The 19,956-nt window shown below is 41.2% G+C and overlaps 1 protein-coding gene across 4 annotated transcripts; it reads right to left on the bottom strand.

Moving 5' to 3' along the window:
* Nucleotides 1-1,049: 1,049 nt before the first annotated feature.
* Nucleotides 1,050-12,355, bottom strand: LOC118513183. 4 transcript variants are annotated; one of them, XR_004906429.1, is made up of 5 exons: nt 11,404-12,343; nt 5,366-5,413; nt 3,303-3,758; nt 2,671-3,229; nt 1,050-2,581 (listed from the first exon to the last, which is right to left on the bottom strand). XR_004906429.1 is itself a non-coding variant. In XM_036058654.1 (4 exons), the coding sequence occupies exons 1-4, from the start codon at nt 11,701-11,703 to the stop codon at nt 2,750-2,752; spliced, it is 1,284 nt and encodes a 427-aa protein (XP_035914547.1). In that variant the 5' UTR covers nt 11,704-12,355; the 3' UTR covers nt 1,050-2,749. The 4 variants fall into 4 exon arrangements, 2 of the variants coding, with proteins under 2 accessions (XP_035914547.1, XP_035914566.1); XR_004906430.1 differs by having other exon boundaries at nt 1,050-2,526; XM_036058654.1 differs by having other exon boundaries at nt 1,050-3,229; nt 11,404-12,355.
* Nucleotides 12,356-19,956: the final 7,601 nt, after the last annotated feature.

Genomic DNA, 19,956 nt, shown 5'->3' with positions numbered 1-19,956 from the left:
TCCATCATATGTTTGGTAAACGTGTGGCTGCTGAGTTGTTCCGGGTTTTGGGTTTACAATGTGTCTTCCTTATTTACAGAGTGCGGTTCTTTCGTATCAGTTTTGCGTATGGCCCTAGTGACAACAATAAATGTTTCGTTATGCTTGTTTATGACCTATTTACTGCATGTTTGGATTGTCGCATCGTCATGCGGAAGTTTGTGCTAATTTCTGTTTCTTTCATGGTTCTTGCCCTTTTCTTGGTTTGTGAGGCAGGTACGGGATGATCTAATATGCTGTTAGCAGATGTAGCAGATATACTACACCCGGTCCTGCCGTGTGAAGACTGGCGCAGTTATCGGCTCGGCCACCAGACCGCGACCCATTATTTGATAATAATTCATCTAAATTTTTCTACTAAAACAACTCTAATAAATCGGAAATACGGCCAGGGGGTTCCTACTGAATAAACTAAATCTCACAAACTGCTGTATTACTACAAATAAAAACAAATGGAAACAATTCAAGTATCGATATAAACACAATATATTTATGTAATACGTAACAATAAATTTTGACATACTATAAAAAATCATCATTATTTATAAAACATTGAAGTTTTTAAAAAACAACCATCATTCAACATGTACAAAAAATTATTGGCACACCATTTTTTCTGCATCAGACAAAAAAAAGCTGTTTGACATCCCTGACTTTCATAAAAAAATTGCACATTGCAATCAAAACTGCCATCATCTCGATCAGGCGCAATCTGATCCGCTATGAAACCAGCTAACGCAACCAATCCTTTCCTCTCGCTATCCTTCACATTCTCGACCAATATTTTTTTTTGGCGAGGAGCCCTTCTTTGCTAGGGATCGAATAGGGTATTTACACCTCCTCAGTTATGTGCGTTCAATCTGCAAGTGTAATTTATTTATAGCAAATCCAACGGCACGAAGATCCCACAAGCGGCCACGTTGACGGCAACGTACAACATGCGGGATGCATCAAAACTCAAATTGTCATCATCGATACAGCGGTGTAAAATTTCGCCGAGCAGCAGAAAGTATCAGACGTTTATTGTACTATATTTTAAAAGAGCTTTATTTTACAATGATCTTGAGTCAGTCTTTTTACACAAATGTACATATATTTGCAATATTTCTTTATGTTACATCGTTTTCAATAAACTCCTAACCATCACCGAGCTTTCGAAATGGATGAAAGGAGTTTATCAATATTTTTCATATTTTTTCCCTACTCTAGTGTTTAGCGATTAGTTACGGTTAGATCATCCGAAAACGGGTTTTCTTTGCATTTATTATGTTCTTTTTTTTCTAGGTTGATTGTTGTTATTTCCCACTCACTGAACTGCACCAACAGTAACCATTTTTCTAATTTTTCTAAACCTTTAGCCTTCAATGTTTCATATTTTACAAACAACTTTCCCGCTCGATATGATTTGGGAATCACTTTCCTATCTGTTTTTTTTCTTTGCACCAAATATGACCTGCAACACAAATCAGTAAGTTGACAATACGGCATCAGTCTGGCATCATTAATTAATAAATAAACAAATCAGTTAGCCTAGTACACCCTGTTTTCTGTTTCTAACTCTAACCTTACTGATTCTCCTTCCAACTTGCTTTTGTTTAGATTTGGTTTTCCACTGATTAGCAGTACTTTATGTCACCTTCAATTATACATTGAGGGGTCTGATACGCAAGGTTGTTTTTATAAAGGTTCGCTTCAGGCTATGGACTGTTCTGTAAGGACTGGTACACTCATCTTGAAACAGCTGACATATTTTCATAATGCCTTCAAATATGGTGCTTCAGAGCCACAGTTTATCTCGGTAAACTCAGGTGCTAAGCATTGACTCGCTTTCTATTGAATCTTTTTAATAACCTGGGTAATTTGGTTTATATTTTACTATGCTGCATTTCTTCATCCACCAGGAACGCAAAGTAAGAAGAATTTAAGTGAGATTGCTAGTGTTTGTGAATGGGTGTATTCGTTTCATACCAAAAACCGCCTTAATCACGCTCCCAAACGATATCTCTTAGCTAGAGTCACAGTGTTGGGCACCCCTGTCATCAATTTATTGTAGAATAAATTTGTTAGCAATTTCAACATATTTAAATATCTGCCTGTTTCATACTAGCCGAACAAGTGCTCCTATAGTGCTCGTTTGGTTTGGTAGGCGTGGTCCGGGGTGGCAGTAATTTTTCGAGTATGGGTCGAAAAGCACTTTTAAATCCCACACACTCACATGCATAGAAATACATTGCTAACAGCTGCGAAGAGACCGTCCACACCTGACCGAAGAAGAGAGAACCTGGGCGATTTGCCAACTTTACACGTTCTAAGACTAGTATTTCTTGCTTGCGTACCTTAAACCTTCGTAGCTTGACATTTCTTCTGCTTCTTTTTTCAATAGTAATAACTTAGTCGTGGTGCGCTTCTTGTTAGAGAACGAGATAGAAAGATAATGATATTGAGTGTGTGCCCCGGGAATATCGTTTCCTAGAAGCATCCATAGTCCTAAGATGAAGACGAACGCAAAATAGAGCTTATAAGAATTATTATGCGGCCCCATCTGGGCACCGAAACGAAAGAATGGGCGGAGGAAAAGGGAAAATAAGGGATCTCCATCAGAATATCAGACATTTAGCAAAATGTACTTACACGCTCTTAGGATCGTTGATCATAAATAAACTATTTACAACAGCGAACGACGCCAGAGTCTCGGTTCGGCATCCCTCTATCAAACGTGAAGAATCTTCGGTAAGATCTCGCTCTCGATCAGCAGCTCCCGGTCTTCGTGAGGTCCCGGCTTCCGGCGTACTATTATCACAACGGTGAGTGCCACCAGCACGAGAGCAAGCAGTGCCACGAACACGCCCAAGATGACAATCTCCTTGGAGCTACCGGACGCAACACTCGACAGCTCCGATCTGCTCCGATTGAACGGCCAGAAACTGTGATGACGATGGTGTTGCTGCTGCTGCTGCTGCTCGGAAAACATCCGTAGGTCATCATCATCTACCGACGAAGGTCGACTATCCTGATCAGAGTCTATCTGATTGGAAGTAATGGACTGGATGACCGAGTTGATGGAACCATTCCCCAGTGCTAGTGGTGATGGAGTTTCGGTGGTGGTGGAGGTGGTTCCCTGAAGACTTATAATCACCGCCTCGCTAGTATCGACGAGCAAAACTGACGAACGGATGAGTGAATCCGTTTCCTATAGAGAAATGTTTTTCCCGAGTAAGTACGAAACTACATTCTAAAGAGTTGCAGCTACCATCGACACTTACCTTATTCCGGCAGGTAACGTGCACATGGTACTTGGTGTTGGGCCACAGAGATAGTTCCACTTTGGACGTTTCTGTTAGCAAATTGCCAGTAAGGCCACCGCCGGAGATTTCCCACGACACCAAACACTGATGGTACTCCTGCAGGTGCGGTTTTTCGCTAGGCGTGCTGGGTGATGGACTATTCGCTAATGTCTGCATGATGCGCGATACTCCATCACGAACACCAACATCGTCTCGCGCAATCCGCGACAGTCTCTCGACGTTTTCGCTAGCTGCGAGCGGTGAGGGTACGACCAAATATGGTTGATGCTGCACCAACTCCTCTGGCGTCGTCCATTCGATGTCAGCCGTCACCACCGACTCGTTTCGTATCAAGCGTACCAGGCTCAGAAACAAACGATGAGCCAGCTCGTTCTCCTTCCGGATCTGGTGGTTACGGTTGCACACGTCCCAGCACTCTAGAAAGAAGGACCGGTTAGAGAACTTCTGTGGGCACTAGATTACGATTCGTTTGAATGCGTCAAATGTACGATTTTAGGAAAATTTCTTTTTTACATTGTACTAGATCTATTTTTTTTAAAGTTTCCTGTATAACCTGTACTCGTATATGACTGATACCATAATCTAAAAGCTCCAAATGTAATCCAATAATGGGGCTGATGGAACACGCGCCCACGCATCAGTTTACCGCTTTTGGGTTCGCCTGAATAATCTTTCCACCTTCTCTACACAATAACCCTACATCTTCCAAATCAAAAAACATCCCAACTCCCATCACGGATGGCTACCACCATCAAGAACAAAAAGCAAGGGACCGCGTGTATCTTCCAAAGGTGTCCCATAAATCCAAACCATCTTCGGACTTTTCCTCGGCTTGCTCGTTAGGGTTGACCGATAAGCATTATACACACCGTCTACTCCACCTTCGCAAGGGAACCAGTTGCACACTGTGGATAGCTGTTCGGGAGCGTTTTGTCTTTGCGCCTTATTACCCTTTATCTTTGGTCGCAGCAGGACATAGTTTATGAGCCCATCGCCCGTCCATTGTTCGTTCACTCTCTTGCCCATACGTTTACAGTAACACTTCAAAGAAATGGAAGTCAGCATCTTCCTGCACAGTAAGCCTATTGGACATCTAGGAGCAGGTGCGTACCCGCAACCCAAGCAAAGCATATTAAATATTCCCTGCTCCTCCTAAACAGCTCGACTCATCGAACTGATTGTTTTAAATATCGATCGTTTAGACAGCGTAAAAATCGAAAAAAGAAAACAAAATTTAGAGTAAAAGCATCACTTTACAGCATCCCCGGACGATCGACAAGAGATACCGTCCCAGAGTCTTTGGGGTTATATCAAACTTTTTGGTTCCTGCGTTGGAATTATACGGTAGAAAACGGACAGACCCTTCCACACCGATGGAATGCAATCAGCACTGCAATAACACACCATTATCTCGGACGATACGGTCCCATACATCCTATCAGGCGTTCCAAAAACTACTGTAAAAACGATACCTGGGTGGAAGTATCTAATAGAACTGGAACATCCAACTCTTTCCTCTTCTTTCCAATAGCACTCGTTTCGAAGCAATATACCCAAGGTTGACCACATCACACAACCCGGGAAGTTAAAATCTCTCTTCTGCCGGGAAAATATGTGCCTTTGTTCGTGTTCTATTTTTATGTTACAAAGGCTTCTTGCCGGTAGACCTCATGATTAATTGCTTTTAAGAAATATCTGGACTTGTTTTCCCGAAATTCAAAAATATGTCTGAATTCTAGAAATGATGTTGAAATTCTAACCATTCCTGAGGCTCTTCGGAATGGAATTTCCTTTGAAGACCATGTTGATCTTAAACTTCTTTAAAATCTAAAAGTCACATTTGTTGTACTTCTGTTTACGACTACCATTTTCTAATTGGCATCTTAACAATGCTTGGAGAAAGTAACTTATCGCTTCAAATGATGAAAGAAATTGTACGATAAAAAAAAGTCTGAGGGCCTTTCCCTAGGCTGCTCCTAAGCATACATAAAGCATTGAATTAACAAAGAATTATCGCTTACCATTGAGCATTCGCGCTGCTGTGTGCATAGAATATCCTTGATAGATCGCTGGAATTATAGAAATAAAATGAAATAATTAATATAATGATACACAGATAAAAACCTTAACACAATTTAATATCCACAATTGAAGTTACGTTTAGTCTACGGTGTATTATGCTAATATCTCTACTTATATTTATTTCAGTTGTTGCACGCTGAATATCTTGGAGTACTCTGGAAACTTTCTTCACACGAACGCATTCCCAGCAACAGAATCGGAAGTTGTACTATATTATCACCTCTAACCCATCTCCTAGCTCCAGTTTCAACTACTTCACACGCTAAATGACAGCTAATTTCTTCGCTACTTCGCTATTGGTAGTTATCTCCCAAAACAGAACGAATCTGCAGAAAGGATTTTTACCAAATACAAAAAAAGACAAGAACAGGAGCACAAAAAAATCAGCAACGTTCCCAACATTGCTGGACGACCGCCAAACCAGCCGTTAAGTTATGTCCACCATTCAAAACGGCACAGTCTGTTTTTCCGGACGATCTATTTTTCCCCCCTTGTGTATTTCAGTCCAATGTTTCTTGCTGGCACTGAACGTTAATTCTGCTGGGAGGAGATATTATTTTTATATCGCTGTGAGAGAAGACTTAAGATTATGTGCATTTGATTTTGGCCAATTTCCCGGGAATTATTTTCTTTTTCCTTTTCGACTATTTGTTGGAAAAAGGCGTACAGTGTTTTGAAGATATAAATGTTTACGGAGACTCTTTCTGAAAGAATTAAGACGAAGGTTATATAGGTTGCTGAGCTAGTTTTATATATATTTGGATAACCTTTGCCCACTACAGTGAAAAGAAAGTTATGAAGTACTAGACAATTTAAAAAAAAATCTGCACTATTCTTTCTAAGCATTTCAGCCGACGGTAAAACAATGAGAGTCGTATTATTTTGAACCATACACTATGAGCTATGCGAGGATACAATTAATGTTGTCGGACAAACGGTCACCCATTTGTTTGTCATCTGCCCTAAACCACATTCCAACAGATTCTATTTCCAGCTATTCCAGTCCACTGAATCCTGTCTCTGAAACTTATCAAGTCTTAGAAACGAAATTATGCCGTCGATTTAAACGCGGTCGTGTGCCGTTTGCTGATTTCTAAAAATCACACTAGACAACCGAGACCAAACGTCTTCCTGCCATAATGCGGATCAAATGACCACACACACATCCTATCGGGCACAACGTCGTACGAAGCAACACTCCACAGACCTCCCTTGGGAGATGATCATCATGGTGAGATTTCCGTAGAGGCAATAATTCTGCAATTACGTGGCTTTTCTATTAAAAGCACTTCCGTCACCTTGCTCCCAATTACCTTTATAATTTTGTGGACATCTGGGACTGCCGCTCTCGGACACGATTGGAAACCAGTCGCCTGGCCACACGCTTAATTGGTATTGTTCGCTAGAAGGCATCAACACTATTACCGCTTGATCCCGGAAGTGAAGCGGAAATACATCGCACATCACTCAGGGGACCCATCTCTTCCATCTCCCCTTCCACCCTTTCAATCCAGATCGCATACCTCTTGGAAAACTCTATGGAACAGATCCAGGAACCCTAGTTTCGTGCTTTGCAAAATTTAACCAAATACGCTTTCCCGCAGTCGCGACAAGAAATTGCAACTTACTCGGGTCGGTTAAGCGTTGGCAAATCGGTATGATCCGCTCACATACTCACAAAAACCGTGCCGAAGAAAAACTACACGGCGGTGGGATGTGAAAATCCGTGCCGCGTCAGTCTTCACCTCGCCTGCCGTCCCACGGTGCCATGATTTGCATGACTGATGATTTTTCGAATTTATCTATTTCCGATCTCAGGGTCCTTGTGGACGTGGGCGCGGTATCGGTGGAACGTCAGGGATCGTGCAACTATCGATAAAACTTTTACCAACTTTACGGAAGGTGCACGGCTAGTGCAGAGTGTTGGGGAACCAGTAAACAAAGCGACCAAAGCATGGCCAACGGCTTGCCCACGGTGTTCACGGTTGTTGTGTGATGTTTCAATAATGCAATTGATGGTGATGGCTGTACCCTGCTAGGTACGTCTCATGTCATCGATGAAACCGATGGACAGTGATGGTACCAAAATGCTTTCCGATGGCCAGACGATGAATCTTCAGCCGAGCCTGGCTGTATTTCATCGGTACCAGGTAGCTGGTTTTATACATATATCCAACTTGACGAACCGGTAGATTTAAGGATTGCTAGCGTCGCTATGCTTCGCAAACATTGCTAGCAAACAATTGATGTATATTAATATAATTTTCTGCTCATGTTTGAAACGTGATTAAATGTATGGTGACAAGGATTTTAAGAAAAATTAGGTGTATAATGCACTATTAATGTGCGTTACTTTGTTTCTTGTTCAAGGACTCAAGCGTGGCTTTATATCGTATCTTACTGTATCTTATTGTTATCTGCATAAAAGATAACACAGGATAAGACAAGAATCAGTGTTCATAAAAATCTTGAAAACCATAGCCCAAACTAGTTACAGGACTGTTGAGGATAATCGTGGAAGTGTCGCTTCGACAATGAACTACAACATTCAAACAATTCAACAACTCGCTCAAATCAATTTTTGAGGAAACAAATACCTCGAGTAAGATACAAATTATTTCATCGAAGTTCGTATATTATCAAAAATTATGTCACACAATTCCAACAATGCATTTGACCTAAACGCCTATCCTGACCACATGAGGAGTAGAACAAACTGATTTGAATTGATTTGTTCATGATGAAGTTATTTTGTGATGCATTTCATTTAATATCAGGATTTTTTCTCAAAACAATAAATAAATAAATTCAATTAATTTAACAGGAATGCGTCCGATCTACTTACAAGCGATAACTACTTTTGAGTATATAGGAAACGTTAAAAAGTTGTTGAAAGAGGTAAAATTCTGCTGACTTGATCGAAGTCCAATCGATGGTAGTTACGCAGTGGAACACATTTATCATGCAAAACATTGCACACACGTTGTCTTTAGCATCGTTAAGCCGTCCTATCGTAACAGCTATTGTCGTTAGCGTTGTTTTGACATTTATTTTTTTATTTAATAATTATGACGGCTTGAAGCCGTATTACAAATGTCAAAAACAAAAAATTCACAAAGAAATTACCAAGGCATTTCCTCCCTGATATTCAGCCATATCGCGGGCGGGTTTTGACATTTACTTAAAATATATTATTGAAATTCTTCCTCTTCTTACTTGGCACTACAACCTCGGGAGGTCTCGGCTTACCATTTCTGGCTATCTGTGACTTAATTTTACCCGTAGAAAAGCAGTCAGGCCTACATACGGGGAGGCGGTCTGGATGAGCCCGCCGTGTGAAGACCGGTGTCGTTAATGCCTTGGCCACCGGACCGCCCCAAATCCAATTTTTGGAAATACCCTTCAATATAATCTTAAGAATGATGCGGTCCAGTGGCAGCACAGAAGCAACAGGACCGGTTATAAAATCCCATCCCGACGCAGGGCTGACTACCATTCTTCGAGAAAAATCAGTCATAGAAAGCCAGAAATGGCAGGCCGAGACCTTTCGAGGTTTTGAAGGCCAATAAAGGAAGGATTTTAAGAGTGCATTTTGGAACATTTCATTCTTTTTTGGTACTATACAATACTGAGAAATCTTTCTTACCATTACTCGATTCTTTAGTATGATTCTAATCGTAAGTTGACTTATCATTCCTGCGTACGAGGAGATCGATCCAAACCCGATTCAGACGTGTCATTGCGTCTAGACCTCATAGTTTTGATCATACATTCGTTTTCATCTACGCAGGTTTCATCTTCGATGACTAAATCAATATCCTTCAATTTTATAAGAACTTTGTATGTAATTAGTAGTTTTGTAATTTTTCTGACTGTTCAACTTCAATTTGAATTCTTACTCTAATACTGTCACCCTCTTTTCTCTATCAACGTGTTTCCTACACCTCACGACTTCAAAGTAAGCTAAATTAATTCAGTACGCATCTTCATTGCTGATCCTACAGCTTGAATAACCGACATCACTGGTCGAGAAATCCTTCTTCTCGTATTTTGTTCGATTCCATTCGATAACGGCGGGTCACATCTACTGGCATTCCTCAAAAAAAATCGAAAACATCATCTCCCTTTTTGCCAAACCTACATCCCGTGACGTGAGTCCTGACGGTGCGACTTACAAGCGCATTCACATCACGTTCTAACGGGCGACTTTTTGGGCTGCTTTTTATTCTTGACTGTTTCAACGTGTCCTAACGCATTTGGCTTTACCATCTAGTGCCATCCTTCCAGGCTATGGTGGGTGGTGTCATCCTCCCCCCCTGTGCTTCACCCCTAAGTATGAGCACTTCTGGAAAAGTTCATTTACCTGGTGTACAGCATAGATACACCGTGATTTACATTTAACATCACACCAACACTTGAGAGAAGGGAGTCGCTTTTTGTTGTGTTTTCAGCCGGACACGTGTTAGCCGAATGCACAGAACGGAAGCTGTTTCAAATAGAAATTATATGCTGTGTGCAAAAGTGTCTTTAAAGAAAAATTGAGCACTACGCAGTACAGACTTATTAACTGTCTAAAAGAGTATACCGGCAGCTAGATAGTCAATCCCCTGATACAAGGTACTGCTCCGTGACATATTGACGCTGCTTTTACTGGCTTACCCGCAAGAGGCATAGGACATCAAACAAAACTATTGGCTTTTTTTTACCACCAACTTTCGGAGTCTTCAGATGAACTTTTAAACTCCTAAATATGTAAATCATGGGGCGGTCCGGTGGCCGAGGCGACAGCGGCGCCGGTCTTCACACGGCAGGGCCGGGGTTCAAATCCCATCCAGACCGTCTCCCCGTACGTAAGGCTGACTACTTTACTACGGGTAAAATTAAGTCACAGAAAGCCAGAAATGGCAGGCCGAGACCTCTCGAGGTTGTAGTGCCAAAGAAGAAGATGAAATATGTAAATCCTCAAGGTGTATGTATTTTAAAATTCTAATGTTATGGATGTATCAAACTGAAACAATAGATTCTTCAAGAACTCTCATTGATGCTTATTTCAGCAATTCTAGCTAAAACAGATAATAACCCTAACCCATGGTAACATTACATCTGCAAACTTTCCACCTTCCCAGTGGTGGATTAACCTAAGGGCCGAGTTGGCGGACCTCATATTAGGGGCCTCGTATGAGGATACCCGTCTGAAGGACTTTGCTGGGAGTTCTGATAGAGGCCCTTACTTCCATTTCGCCAAAGACCTTCAAGGTTCTTAATCCGCCATGGCACCTTCCACCTTCCACCATTTCGTGAAAAGATAAACCTTCGCTACCAGGGGACAGCACGAGACTAACCTCTAAATTGGTGCACACTAGACCACGATTCCCGACTGTCCCGGATACAATCCATTGAGATAAATTTGCAAAAATCTTAGCAAGACAAAAAATGCCCTTTCCTCCTACCGACTGCAGCCGGCGGCATTTATGATCATTGTTGATTTATGTCCGTCAACCTGATGCGTATGTTTTTTGTTACTGTTAATTTGTGAGTGTCTGCATGTCTTAATATGCAGGGAAAAATAAACAGTCAAACGGCACAGGTGGATGTGATGCATTTATTTTGCTATTTTATTTCTGTGCATCAAATTTTTTTCCACGGTGTTTCATTGCTTTCAGCGTTAAAATGAACTTGAAAAATGCTGGAAGCAACGTTCTGCAACTGTGTGTTGAAGCATCATAGCCAGACGAAACGTAGAGCATTCGCTTGTCGAGGTGAAAGATGGGCTAACTCTCATTTCGCTCATATTCAATTTTTTTATTCTCTTTCCCTAGCAACAATATGGCATTTTTTATCCTTTTTCCAACCACAAACACACAACACACACTTACACATGTCCGATGGGATTCGATACATTTTTGAAGATTTATGCTGTAGCTTTCATTCACCATTACTCGTTAAATTGTAAGCCACGGTCCTCCCAAATGTTTACCTTTTGCAGGCAGCCCTCACGGCACCGCGTGGTCGAACGTGTTCGGGACGGTGTTGGAGCCGTCGACTCAGCACCAACTACAGCCGGCAGCGTAAAACCATCAGCAGAGGGCGTTGATCGGTCGTCGGTTGATGGTGGACGCTTTGGTTCGACCTGGTCGACCACAAACTTCGCGTGAAAGCGACGCGCCGTCGGGGCATTAAGATCGGACATCGGTTCGGGAGCAGCCAGCAGGCAGCCTACGAACGCAAACAGCACGCCGGCTCTCACGGCGATGGCTGTGGCTGACGGAGGAACCATTTTGGCACCGTGTACCGGTTCGCCACTCAGCACAAACTTTTAAAATAAAATAAATAAAAACTATCGTACAGGTTTCTGCGAGAGTAACAGAAGTAAACTTCAGGACAGCCACTATCTATTCACTGATGTATGCAACGCAACGTTGGTGGACCTTATCACTCTGCACGCACTCTGGCTCGCTCGCCTTCGGACAGCACCAAACACGGCACGATAGGCGCTTTATCTGCAAACATTCATAATCGGCCCAAACCTAGAATGATTCACTAGCGGCCAGCTTTTATCCCTTCAACACCACCATACGGGGCCACCCGAATCCGGTTTTCTTAAAATCATCACTTTTATTCCGCCAGCTTCCGAAACCAACACCACACTGGGCACACGATTGCTTTCCACCACTCAGGGACACACGCTCCCAATACACACTTTTCGCTCGCTAATATGCACACCAAAATCGAAACGGTACAGAAGTACGCTTTTTGAGTTGATGTTGATTGGTGAAGTTATGAACGAACTCGCACGATGACCGAAGATTTTCTATCGAAAAGACACGGAACGTTTGTCGTCGGAAGTTTGGTTCCGAGCGCGGTACGCACGATAAATTGCAGGGATTCGATCCGGTAAGACCTGCTTCGACCGCTGCACGAATGAGATTGAACGTTCGCACTCCTTCCAGGCGCGTTGTCAGCTGCCCAGCACACACTGCCCATCACTCACTCTCGCGAATATGTATGGTTGCGTGCTCTTTACTCGCATGCTGGTCCGTTCTATCTACAGCATCGTATACAAATAGTACGAAATCACTCACCAGACGCTCACCACAGTATCTCACCAATCGGAACTCACTCTCACAAATCGCACGTTGTGGAAAACTGCTCGAATTTTCATCACTTTCCTCTCCCATACATTTATGCTTTATGGTAAACTGTATTCGACACTATAACCGTGCTCCAATTTCTACTTGACTCTATTACTGGTAATAAAAATAGATTAATTTCGTAAATTTCAGATTTTTATTTCTTCAGTGTGTCAAGTAGTCGACTTCTTTTAATTTTATTTCCAACCAAAGGTGTCCGCATCGAGTTTTGGTTTGGCTTTGCCCAATATTTTAAGCTCGGTGCCTCAGAGACTTAAGGTATTATTCATTTTTTTTTAAATATTTTCTTTATTCTACCCACATAACTAGTGGGTGAAAAATACCTTCCTCTTACAATGTGAAAAAACGAAAAAAAATCTTATTTTATTTTATCTAGTTCGCCGCTTAAATCCCGCATTCGTATGTTGAAGTCTTTCTTGCTACAGTTATCACGTATTTCGTACGTTAGTAAGGGACCTTTCTTTAAGCGACCAACTATTGTATCTCTAATCCCATTACAAACACCACATTTTTCTCAACGATGCGAATTTGTGGTCACCATTGCATGCTTCGCGCCGTTCAACACGCCGAAGCAGCGCGTCCTCTAGACAAATTTATACCCTTTATACAAGTTTGCCCCGTTCACGCATATGATCCACGGTGCGAGATGGCGCACGAGCCGAAGAGCACCAAATAAGGGTAAAAAATTCGAAACGATGGTACAGTCCGGGAAGGGTCGGAATCGGAAACACCACGATCGGGATAGGATTAAAGCAATACGAACCCGAAACGCCCAATCAAATTGCGGTAAGATGCAACTTGCCCAACTGCCTAACTGTTTGCCACTCATAAACGTTTCGAGCATGCGTACGACGACGACTTAGAGGTGCTTTCCATTGGGGCACCATTGGATTGGGGCGCTGGGAGCCGTCTCGCAGGAGAGCAAACGCAATTTCCAAAGAAGCATCGATCGAAATGCAATGCATTACTTCACTTCCGCGTACGTGATTTGCTGTCGCTGCATCGATTGAACGGCCCGCAGAAAGTGAATATTCGTGTATTTTTGAGCGCTCGGTACTCGTGCCTTCACGCCTCTCAACCGCGATCCGCTCCGTGACGGTGAGTCTGTTGGATTCCGAAATGTCCGCTTCAGCCACCCATCAAAGGATGTCCTTACGAAAAGTCTCCGCATTCTCGCATTTTTACCTAGGTCATGGGGACGAAAGGTGTGTGTGAAGAAGTTGACTGTTTTTTGTTGCTAAGGGTTATGTTATGATATTACATTTCGCTCTGATTTGCTACGTTATTGCATTCGTTTATCAACAGTAGATTTACAAGTATTGACTAGAGATGTAGTCATAACGAACGTTGGCATTGTAAGTGAGAGAAACGACCTGTTAATCGAACAAATTTTCAAAAATATGATTAAAAATTTCTCATTACTTTTAATCTTTCGCAAGGCATATATATTGCAAACCAACAACAAAAAATTTACATTTTCGAATCATTTAAAAGGAGTAAATAAGCCAACAAGTGTAATAAATAAGATGTCAAAACGAACCTGCTCAGCGGAAAAGAAAATATGTACAAAACAACATTCTTGACACAAAATACTTCAATAGTCAATTAGATATTGTTGTCTTCAGTGATCAGTTTAATTAACAGTGTTTTCGCCAATAACTCAGTCGACTAGAGCAGATAGATGAATTTGTCCATCTTGCTGCCGTAAGCAATTTGGTGATGTGGACCAAACTGTAGATGGTCCTAATGTATCAAAGAACCAACAACCACTCCATTCACTATCTGGTTGTCTTAGTGATGAGGACAAACTTAATACGCAGGTTCGCTGCAACAAGGACATAGAACGAGAAAACGAGAAGTAAGAGGAGTTCACTGCACAAACAAACAATTGTTGGAAAACTAACCGAAGGAACTCCAGGAAATCACATTACCTTCTCGAGCAGCAAGAAACATTTATCAATCGATAGCAGATCACCAAAATAACGTCAGACCTACAGAAACCTGCTGTTGTAATAAGGATGATTGTTCTATTCAATTACCAGCAAGAGGTCCTCTAACGGTGAGCACAACATTTTTATTAAGTTTTATATCAACGAATAGCTATGGGTTCCACTATCAGATGACATCATGCCATCATCATGATCTGGCATTGAGGAAACACAATTAGCTGTCCGTCGGTATAAAAACAATAAGTCACTAGGCAACCCAAGACGGAATATCTTCAGCATCTTCAGGCATATTACAGTGTTAAATATCAAGATTTTCTGGCTTTAAACTAAAAGAGCGACTTGTCCCATTCGTCGAAAAAATTGTTTGAAACTATCAGAGAGGATTCTGAAACAAAAAAATCAACCACCGAGCAGACTTTCACAATAATGCAAATCTTGGAGAAGATGCCGGAGCAGCAGCTCCACTCCTACCATCTCTTCATTGATTTAAAAGCTGCATATGACAGCGAAGCTATGGTAAAGCTGTACAACGCAATGAGCTTAGTTGGAATCCCGACCAAGCTTACCAGGTTTGTAAGAATGACAATGACCAACATCATATGTAAAGTGAAGCTGAATAGAAAAATCTCAAGACCCTTTGCTACCACCAAGGGTCTGTGCGAGGGAGATGAATGAATTGTCTCCTCTTCAACCTTGAAGAGAGGACCATTCGTGAAAAACAGGTAGACATTTCAGGAACCATCTTCTGTAAGTCAATCTAGATTCTGATATACGCTGATGACATAGGCATCATTGGTTTGAGGCTCTCCTTGAAACTTCTTCCTGGGAAGGGGCCATTATATTGTTGCGATAGTCTGCACACGTCGGCGCTAGTCTGCTTCTGGAACGTGGACATGAACCGTTGAAAATCGATACCATGCACTGTCACCGTTACAAACCGCTGAGATCATCCCCATTCAAGCATACTATATTTATTTTATTTTATTTATTAAATATGACGATCCGATGCCGTATTGTCACCACCGCATGTGTTGACTGAATTACATTCACGCAAAAAACAATTAAACAAAATTAACTAGGCATTTCCTCCTAGTTATTTGCCATATCCCGGGCATGCTCGGTTAAAGCATGCTATATAATATTCCTAAAAAATAGCAAAATAAAACCCTCTCCCACAACCATCGCGACATTTATGCCTACAACGACAAAGAGATTCATTTTCTGGAACGGGGAATCCTCTTTTTCGAGAAATTAATACCACCGACCAGCCTTAATGCAGCCTTATACTGCCGCCAAAAGGGGCTGCCGATGGCGGCGCTCCGGACAATCTTGATCAGCGCACACACAACAGTTTTACTACCTTTACTGCGCACATAAACATATTCAACGGTTTCGGGCTATCTTTATTTCTTATTTATCGAGCAATAAACGAACCTGCTCAGCTTAAGCTGTCTGACGGGGTGTTTTTTTCTTCTGACTTTTGTTTTTGTTTTTGTTCTTCAACCGCTATGATTATCCCCGTACCGTACAAAACTTCCTTTGCCGCACCTACGTTGCACCAGCACAAACCCTCCACCTCTCTCCCCCTTGTTCTTCACTGATCTTTCCCATGAGAGTTTTTTTAATCACATCGCATCGACAACGACGCGCCTTTCGCGAAAGACGACCCTAGTTCGGCCGCGTGTGCTTTGCGTCTGCGGCGAGTATTTGGTAAGCCATAAAGGTTGATTCTTGGCGATCACGATCGAAAAGGTTTTTTTGCTGTTTCCTTCTCAAACCAACTTGGTACGTTTTGCCTCTTTTGCAGCTGATTTCGCCGCCGCGCAAGCCAATTCCGCTTGTTGATTTTAGCGATCATTTATTTTATTCCATTACTCGCTGTGCTTACTGCTACGCAAGTTCTCTTTCTTTCACTGATTTTTGCTTTTTGGATTACTTTTGTATACCTTTTTTTTACCTCCGTCCATATTGTTGCCTTATTTACCATGTACGTGTGTGTTCTCGTTGTTGCACATTTACTCTACCCTTTTGGCTGTTTTTCGTTGCATTTCATTCGTGCCTTTCCTCGCTTTTGTTCATTTTAAGTTCCTTAGTGAAAATTTTACTTTTCTGTTTGTTTTTGCTGTTCTCAGAGATTTGAAATTTTGTTTTTATTTGTTTTATTGTAATTTTTTTGTATCATATAAAGTTTACATGTAACATGTTACCTATACAATGGTCAGGCCATTCTAGTGGAATGAAAAAAGTTTTTTTCTGCTCATCAGTGCTTATGAACTTTTTCCTATTTGTAAAACTGTTTTTTTTTTATATTTCTCAATCTTTAATAGTTATTTAAAAATAAAAAAAAATTAAAAAGCTAAAAATTTAATCATTTTTCTTTTTTGTTTCTTGGTTAAAAACTATTGGCTCTTTCATCATACATTTTCATTTGTAAAATATTTATTACGAAAACAATAGTACTTTTGCTCAACATGGGTTCATGCTTTTACGTTCGATGTAAATGTAAACCTTAAACAACTAGGTTAATGTTGCGGAATTGAATCAATCGTAACAGGTTTGCAAAAGAGATTCATTGACGGAAACAATCTACACATATTAAAGAAAGAGGAGACCTGCACGCTACCCACCAACATTTCGTACGCTAGTTTGGTCGATGGTTAGTACTCCAAATTCCGCGGAATGAACTGAAATGATGCTATATCCGATGACTACAAAAACTTTCGTTTGAGTCTGGGTGGCAAGACTGTTAATCGCACGTGTTGCGAACGCGACATAATAAAATTGAACTGTACTAACTTGCATGCAAGAGTTAGATAAACAACTTTTCAGAACTAAATACTTTTCGCTTTGGATAGATTTTCACAGACAAGTATTATTTTAGGGAAAAATCTAAACTCACTCAGAAAGACGAAATAATGGTAACGTGTCATAAAATAGGGTATGTCATAAAATATTTCGAAAAAGTGACAATATCCAGGCATAGGTAAATCATAATTATAACACCAGCCATGCGGTAAAGGATTAAAAGACGTGTACCGAAATAGGTTACCGTTATAACCCCGCGCATACATTATCGCTGCGTAATTAGCCTCATGAAAAAGGGAAAAGACATGAACGAAACAACATACAAAGTGTATGGTCAACAAACGATAGGCTCGGATCAAGTGCTTCACACGATCGACACGCCAACGCAAAGAACCAACTCTTCGTTGGGCGCCAACGCCTCGGATAAAATTAGAATGCGTTTTATTATTGATAACATGCACTAACAAACCGACCAACGCGTATTCGTAAATGGTAACGTTAGCTGCATGGAAGTTTCTTAAGGTACATGCGTATCGATACTAGGAAGCATAAAGAAAACGCTATAAATATAACGATCATAAAAAATCAAGCATCCTACAACAACCAGCGGATTAGGCAATGATCGAGCGTATCCGAATACCCAAATAAGAAGGAATGAGATCGACGTAATGTTATTTCATGTTTTTTCCCACCGATTTTTTGTACATAAGACAGGATTTTTGAGAATAAATGCGACATGTAATTCAGACCTGAACTAAGAAGCTGGCGATTCTAACAAAGTAAAAGGTATCTGTGCGGAGGTTTTCGAATCGACCATTCCTTCGCGTGGTCGGTTCAACAACGGTTTGTTACCGAACTAACAGCAAGGCTTTCGCAGATGCAGATTGCGCTGGAGATCATCGGGATCGCAAGTTCAACAGTGGTTTCATTATCACATTTAGCGGTGGAGCAATCAGCTGGGCAGCAAGGAAGCAAACCCGCATCGTTTTATCGTTGAACGAAGCAGAGCTCATCACTGCTCCTGAAGTTGGAGCTGTTGTGGATACGATTGTTGATGGTCGATTTTATTGCATCAATTGGAAGGATACCGTACGAGGATAACCAAAATACTATTTGACAACTGGAGTCGAAGCGACTGGAGCAACGATCCAAACACGTGGATACTTAATTTCATTTTACTAAGGACTTTGTTCAGCAAAGCGGAATGGGAGTTGTTTACTGTCCTAATATGCTACCGGAACTAATGAGCAAAATTAAACTAACGAAGCATCGTACTATGGCTGGAGCTTCTCCTCCTTCTTCCTTAGCACTACAACCTCGAGAGGTCTCTGCCTGCCTACCATTTCTGGCTTTCTGTGACTTAATTTTACCTGTAGTAAAATATTCAGCCTTGCATACGGGGAGGCGGTCTGGATGGGATTGGAACCCCGGCCCTCCCCTGTGTAGGCTAGCGCCGCTGTCGCCTCGGCCACCGGACCGTCCCCGGCTGGAGCGCTCCCTGACTATTTGGAGGAGGAGTGTAGCGAAACGAAACAATCGCAGTAAGTCTGCAAAACAGATCGATCAATGAAGACAATCAAAGTACACGTATTAAAGGACAAATTCTATCGTGTGAAGGAAGGTTGTGTTTTGTTGCTCTGCTAAAAGTTAATCATACAATATTTTTTATTATTTCGTAATCACGGCCACCCTATATCAATTTTTAAAAGGTTAAGAGTTCTAAAAATTCCAGGAGATAATCTCCTCATCATAATCAATATCTGGTTGGATGTTTTATTACAGAATTTTCTTATATAGTTGTCACTTAATTTTTTTTCTAAATTCTGATGAATGTGGTATAAAAGATTTTTTATTGAAAGTAATCTACTGTGCCATGGTGATTTGGAATTCGTTTTGAATATTTGTTTCATTTGTATTCTTTTCCTTCAGCATTCAGCATTCTTTTGCATTCAGCCATAATGTGAGTTTTTGCTCATGTGTCCGAGAACGGGGGCAGGATCATATACTAGTTCAAAAAAAGACAACAACCCGTCATGCCGGGATAAGGCAAAATAACAGAGAGCCTTGCCTTGTTTTTTTTTTTTTTTTAGTTTTATGTTGTAATTTTGGAAATTTGTAATTTATCAGCACATGCGATACTGACTATACGGCACAAGCCGTCATACTTCAATTATAAATAAATATAAATAAAAAAGTGTTTAAACATGTAACATTACTGTGTACTTAAGCAATTATTTTTATATTACTGCTTACTTTTTCTAAACGTCTAAAGTTCATAGCCTCATATCATCATAGATCTTGGACTTCAATTTCGTGCAATAAGTGACACATTGTTTTTGAGTGCTGGTTCAGATTTTTTGTAAACATCTCAGCAAATTATTTGATTGACTTCGATTTCAAAATGACTGACGAAAAATTATTAAATAACATTGGTGGCAACTTTCCGTTGGGAGGGTCGGGAGGCTGAGCCGTTAACGGCGCCAGTCTTCACACGGCAGGACCGGGGTTCAAATCCCATCCAAAACGCCTCCCCGTACGCAAGGCTGACTACTTTACTACGGGTAAAATTAAGTCACTAAAAGTCAGAAATAGCAGGCCGAGACCTCTCGAGGTTGTAGTGCCAAG

The sequence above is a fragment of the Anopheles stephensi genome, chromosome X (assembly GCF_013141755.1).
Source record: "Anopheles stephensi strain Indian chromosome X, UCI_ANSTEP_V1.0, whole genome shotgun sequence".
Classification (NCBI taxonomy): domain Eukaryota; kingdom Metazoa; phylum Arthropoda; class Insecta; order Diptera; family Culicidae; genus Anopheles; species Anopheles stephensi.
The sequence above is the reverse complement of the archived record's forward strand: the minus strand, read 5'-3'. Positions and strand labels throughout refer to the sequence as shown.

Excerpts from the sequence above, each read along its gene's own strand:
- LOC118513183 (XM_036058654.1), bottom strand. The coding sequence starts at position 11,703 with ATGGTTCCTCCGTCAGCCACAGCCATCGCCGTGAGAGCCGGCGTGCTG. Across the intron at positions 5,414-11,403 it reads GTGAGGGCTGCCTGCAAAAG|CGATCTATCAAGGATATTCT; the intron begins GTAAACATTTGG and ends CTATAATTCCAG. Across the intron at positions 3,230-3,302 it reads ACGTTACCTGCCGGAATAAG|GAAACGGATTCACTCATCCG; the intron begins GTAAGTGTCGAT and ends ATTTCTCTATAG.